At 47.9% G+C, this 6,000-nt stretch overlaps 1 protein-coding gene across 5 annotated transcripts in view; it reads left to right on the top strand.

Annotated features, from left to right (window-relative positions):
- LOC307218799 (very-long-chain enoyl-CoA reductase-like) overlaps window positions 1-6,000 on the top strand; it is a 48,406-nt gene continuing 42,406 nt past the window's right edge. For all 5 annotated transcript variants that reach the window (XR_013840033.1, XR_013840034.1, XR_013840035.1 and 2 more), the window contains exon 1: window positions 1-491. Coding sequence is in view for 2 of the 5 variants with exons in the window: in XM_079981671.1 (XP_079837797.1) it covers window positions 465-491 (27 nt within the window). In the remaining 3 variants the exon portion in view is untranslated. The remainder of the gene's footprint in view (window positions 492-6,000) is intronic.

Raw genomic sequence — 6,000 nt, 5'->3', positions numbered from 1 at the left:
CGTTTCTGTGCGCCTCGCGCGTGGCGCAAAGCCGCGCCCAGCAGCAGCAAACCCTCGCCGCCCCTCCGGGTCTCTGCTTTCCCCCTTTTTGCTGCGGAGCTGCTGAGGAGCTGAGCGCACCCCGGCTGCATGCAGCAGCGGCGGCGGCACCTCCTCCTCCATCCTTCCCCCTCCAGGGGATGGGGCGGGAGTAATGGATGAAGGCGTAAGCTGGCCGAGCACCGCTGCCCGCCCCGGTCTGGACGCGCCCTCCACCTTCTTCCCTGCAGGGCTTCCTCCTCCTGGGGCTAAGGAATCACCTGACCGGCCGGAAGACCGGCCGGGGGCCCCCCAATTAAAGTGCATCCGCGGCGCAGACGGGAGGAGGAGGTGGTGGAGGAGGAGGAGGTGGCGCCGCCGGCGGCGGTGCCGATTGCATCCCCTACGCCGGCAGCTGGAGTCGGGGCCGGGCGGCCGCCTGCAAAATGGGCAGCAGGATTACTTTCTTCGAGGTGGGTGTCCCCCGCGAGCCTGCGCTAGGGAGGAGGAGGACGCGCCAGTGGGGCTGGGGAGAAACCCCCAAGGGGACCCAGGGTTCCGGAGATGCACGGAAGAAGGCTGCGCCTGCGCCCTCCATCCTTGGGCTGGCTCGCAAAGGGTCCCTCGCCGGCGGGTGCCTTGATGATGATGATGATGATGATGATGGGCGGGGGAAGGAGCAGCAACTGCTTTCTCTGCATTGGAGCCAGCGGGAACCCAGCACTGCCGCTGGATCCTTAAACACGTTGTCCTGCTGCAACCACTAGGGCTTGTTTCCTCTCCAGCGTGCTTAGGGGGGCATGGCCTTTAAACCCCTCCTAAAGTCTGAAGACCTAGGAGGACCCACTTTTAGACCAAGCGTGCACTTGGAGACCCACCTGATATCTAGTGTTTGCCATTGGTTGGTCCTGTGTCCTCCTGACCCATCAGGCTTGGGATGGGGGAGGTACAGGGTGGGTGGGTTGTGTCTTGCCAGCAGATTTTCCTGTCCTTTCCTGAGCAGGAACCTTGTCCGATGTTTTGGGGTTTTGTAGGTGCTGGTGTCTCCCATAGGGAAGCCCAAGAGTTTTATGTCTCTTTGGGAAGAGAATGACTTTTCTTGGCATTTTGGTACCTCCTGGGTCCTGGGCAGCCACTTTGCCATGGCACAAATACACTTTGCATGCCACAGCAAACATACCTTTTTCTGCTCTGCGAAAAGCTTAAAAAACCCTTTACACTAAAAGAGTGAGCCAATACATGCATGTTGGCAGGCATGGGACTGTATTCATGGACTACAGATTTCAGGGAAGGGCCATAGCACAGTGGTAAAGGAACTGTTTTGCTTTCAGAAAGTCCTAGTTCAACTCCCAGCATCTCCAGGTAGGGCTGTGAAAGACTTCTCAGAACGCTGGAGAGCTGCTGCCAGCCAGTGTTGACAATACTGAGCTAGATGGACCAGCCTCCTTTGACTATCCAGATTTGTGTAATAACTATCTCCAGGCATCCCTTTCTTGATTACCTACCTACATGGCTGTCACATCTTCCTACTAGTAATAGCTGCTGCACTAACTTTTGCCTGTGATTGAAGAAGAGATGGTTGCCACCTTTGACAACCTAGTTTTCTAAGAACAACAAAGGGCTTTTATTGACAAGAGATGGGAACATTGGGTTTGGAGGCCAAACGCACCCCTCTAACTGGCCTTTCAGACTCTTTGCAGGCCATGCTCCTTGCCTAACCCAAACCCATTGAGTGCCTCTGCCTGACAGGTTTCCTTGTGCTGTGCGCATGCCTCTTTGCTTGCCTGACATCAGATGTAGGGGCGGGTAAGTGTAGCTTGGCAGAAAGGGCCTCGCAGGCTGAAAGGGCTAGATCCAATTGGACCCAATCAGACGTTCCCCTTTGCTGCTGCAGCCAGGCAAAACAATTCAACTGATCAACTATTCTGGAGAGAATATGGGTGTCTCAGAGGAGTCTCTCCACGTAGCCCTGTCTTCCGCTATCGAAGGAGAAGCTGTGCCCATGCGGAGCACTCCAAAAGGAAGTTGGTTCGTGCCAACTGTTTTACGTTTGACAAATTGGGATTTTCGTTAACATTCCTTGGCGTCGCAGCTCCTTTGCCAGGAGGTAGGGATGACTCTCAGGCTGTCGGTTACCAAAGTTTCTCCTATGGTTTATGGCTTGTGTTTTGTCTGGGTTCAAACCACACACTAATCCCAAACATGGTTTTGTTTAATGCGGTGCTGAAGCAATCTCTGGTTGCTTGTTTTGGAAATCGACGAAACTACTGCTTTTCAGCAAATCTCCCAATTTTGTGCTTTGTAATCTTATACATGCCTTCATTAGCATGGTAAGTGTGCTACAATGGTGTCTTTTGTGCTTATAAAAGGGTTGGGTATATTATGACTGAAAATAGAACATAGATTTTGTTTCAGACTAAGGTGAAGGTGAAATTGCACTGGCCACAACGATGGCAACTTCCTGGAAGACTAAACCGCCACCTGCCCTGTCAGGTTTTGTGTTGTGCAATCTGAGCTGCATTTGAACATATGTAATCTTAATTGAGCATGGTGATTTAACAACTTAAGGTGTTTCAGAAAAACAACAATAACATCCTGTGGCCAATCTTAAAACAGTGAGTTTGTTCTCAGCTTCTAATCTTGAAATACTTGTATAGAATATTTTTCAAAGCACCTAAACAATATTGGAAATTAATTGCCTGCCCTACCCCTGCCAACCTAGCAGTTCGAAATAACGTCAAAGTGCAAGTAGATAAGTAGGTACCGCTCTGGCGGGAAGGTAAACGGCGTTTCCGTGTGCTGCTCTGGTTTGCCAGAAGCAGCTTAGTTATGCTGGCCACATGACCTGGAAGCTGTACGCCGGCTCCCTCGGCCAGTAAAGCGAGATGAGCGCCACAACCACAGAGTCGGCCACGACTGGACCTAATGGTCAGGGGTCCCTTTGCCTTTACCTTTACCCCACTTAAAAAAACAAACTACTGGTATTTCAGGCCTTGATCCAAAGAGAAGTGCATACTACACATTTGTACTCAGAAATAATAACAGTTGGCAAAAACACTGGAGAACAAGAAAAATTCACAGGGCAGTGTTTCATTTCAGTGTGCACTTGCACATGAGATATTTCATGTTTTGGACCAACGCTGTGTCCATAGGTGTTCTACAGATAGGCATAGTCAGTACCTGTGAAGAAAAAATTAGACACGAGAATGCACAATAATGAATCAACAATGAACCATGCTTTGTATGGTTTTAGTTTTCTTTCAAATGTATTATGATTTTTAATTACCTATAGTAAATTGCCTTGAGACTGTTGTTTAGATGGTGATGAATGTTGTTGTTGTTGTTGTTGTTGTTTAGTCGTTTAGTCGTGTCCGACTCTTCATGACCCCGTGGACCAGAGTACGCCAGGCACTCCTGTCTCAAACAATTGTTAATCCCACACTTTCCATTACAATTTCCCCAATACTTTGCTCCTTAATTTTTTTTGGGAGTGGGTTTGCTGTGCAAGAGCACCAGATTAATTGCACAACCAGAATTTGTTGGCACACCACTGAATCCCACCTACAAAATAGTGACGGTCTGTAAGCACCCTTTATGACCAATATTTGGGCATGTGCCTTGCTTCGGGTTTGTTTGTTTACCTTTCTGTAGCTCAGAAAGTTTAGATTCTTTTACTAGAGAAAGATAAGTTACCAGGATATTTAACAAGCACCTGTGATCTGCAAATAAGATACACAGTCCTGAATTACCCATAAAAGGGATGAGCCTTTCCTCTCAACTAAATAATGCAGACCAGTCCCATAATGTGTGGAATCAAACCCATCAATAATACATTGAATAATTTTTTGTCAAAAACATTATGAGCAGCAGCACTTAACTTGAGTCACCTGTAGTGTTTGGAGCTGTCTAGATCAGGACTCTGAAATCTTATACAGTCATACCTCTGGTTACGTCCGCTTCATGTTATGTTCTTTCAGGTTATGTCCTGCGGTGACCCAGAAGTACCAGAAAGGGTTACTTCTGGGTTTCGCCGCTCGTGCATGCACAGACGCGCAAAATGACGTCACGCGCACACACAGAAACAGCAAATCACGACTCATGCGTGTGCAGACGCGCTGCTGCGGGTTGCGCTCTTTTCATGTTGCGAACGGGCCTCCGGAACGGATCCCGTTCGCAACCAGAGGTACCACTGTATTCTGGATAGCACAATATAAAAATTAATAAGCATGTATCTTGCAAAGAAAGCCTCTCTGCAGGAGACCTGGCATAACCTCCAACCAACCCAGTTGAACACAACCCATCAGTCATGTATTGTGACTTGCCAGGCCCTTGACAAGTGCCCTGTTTTCGGAGTCCAAACAACCAGGAAAAATAGGAGTCTTCTAGAGGCCTGGTGAGTTGCCATATTTGGGCTGCATTTTGGCATGGGTAGGTCTGCTTTACAGAGTCCAAAGGCAAATTATGAGAAGTACTAATATTAAATGAGCAGGAATTCACTGTGTTGGCTTCCTTAGAGGGCTTTTGCATCCACCCTAGGCTTGGAAATAGGTCATTCCAGTGCATGCATTTCTTTCCGAAAGAAAAGCATTTGTACTTGACGAATAAAAAGCAAGCTCTTCCTCAATAATTTATCCCCCCTGCCACCCTAACTGATATTAGTGGGTTGTTGTTCTTGTTTTGCTGAGTTATTTGGAAAGCTGTTTGCTATCATTGGTGGGCTAGAGTTATTGGAGAAATAGCAGTTTTAAGCGGTGACAGCTATGCTGAGTCATGTAGCTTCTGGGACCAATAGCAACTTCGATTTTTTTTTTTTTTTAGAGAGAGAGGTGGCTCAAATTGTGTTTTCCAAAACAGCAGTTTTAAAAAATGAAGACACAGCCAAATTTCTTACACCCCTGTCCTGTGTAGGAAAGGGCTGTTCCCCTGAACTGTGCCAACGCGAATGGCTTCTAACTGGTTTCCCCCTGTGCCAGTGAGGTACAAAACTAGGCTGGTGGGATGCTGGTACCAGGTAACCCGTATTCCATCAGGACATTGCTGGCGCATGAGGCGGGAATTTATAGGCAGATCTGGGAGCATGTAAGGGTTGGTTGGAATCGTATGCTTTCTCGGGTTTCGGTTCCATTGCTACACATGGCACAATGCAGAGAGGGCACTTGGGAACCCAAGGCAAAGAGAGTCTGGGTGTGTGGGTGGATGTTAAGATGCTTGTTCCACACTGTGGCATTGTTTTATAAAGTTTCCAAGCAGCAGATATTGCAGTGTAGCTTAGAACAGGAAAAACCTACTACTGCATACCTATGGAATTACAATTGTGTGATCTAGACAGTCTACAAAGGGACAGAAAGTGAGGAGGAATTAAAGAACCTTTTAATGAGGGTGAAAGAGAGCACAAAATATGGTCTGAAGCTCAACATCAAAAAAACGAAGATCATGGCCACTGGGCCCATCACCTCCTGGCAAATAGAAGGGGAAGAAATGGAGGCAGTGAGAGATTTTACTTTCTTGGGCTCCATGATCACTGCAGATGGTGACAGCAGTCACGAAATTAAAAGATGCCTGCTCCTTGGGAGAAAGGCGATGGCAAACCTAGACAGCATCTTAAAAAGCAGAGACATCACCTTACCAACAAAGGTCCGTATAGTTAAAGTCATGGTTTTCCCAGTAGTGATGTATGGAAGTGAGAGCTGGACCATAAAGAAGGCTGATCGCCGAAGAATTGATGCTTTTGAATTGTGGTGATGGAGGAGACTCTTGAGAGTCCCATGGACTGCAAGAAGATCAAACGTATCCATTCTTAAGGAAATCAGCCCTGAGTGCTCACTGGAAGGACAGATCGTGAAGCTGAGGCTCCAATACTTTGGCCACCTTATGAGAAGAGAAGACTCCCTGGAAAAGACCCTGATGCTGGGAAAGATGGAGGGCACAAGAAGAAGGGGACGACAGAGGACGAGATGGTTGGACAGTGTTCTCGAAGCTACA

Source organism: Podarcis cretensis (genome assembly GCF_951804945.1).
Source record: "Podarcis cretensis genome assembly, chromosome: 6".
Lineage (NCBI taxonomy): Eukaryota > Metazoa > Chordata > Lepidosauria > Squamata > Lacertidae > Podarcis > Podarcis cretensis.
Note: the sequence above shows the minus strand (reverse complement) of the source record. Positions and strands in the feature narration are given on the sequence as shown.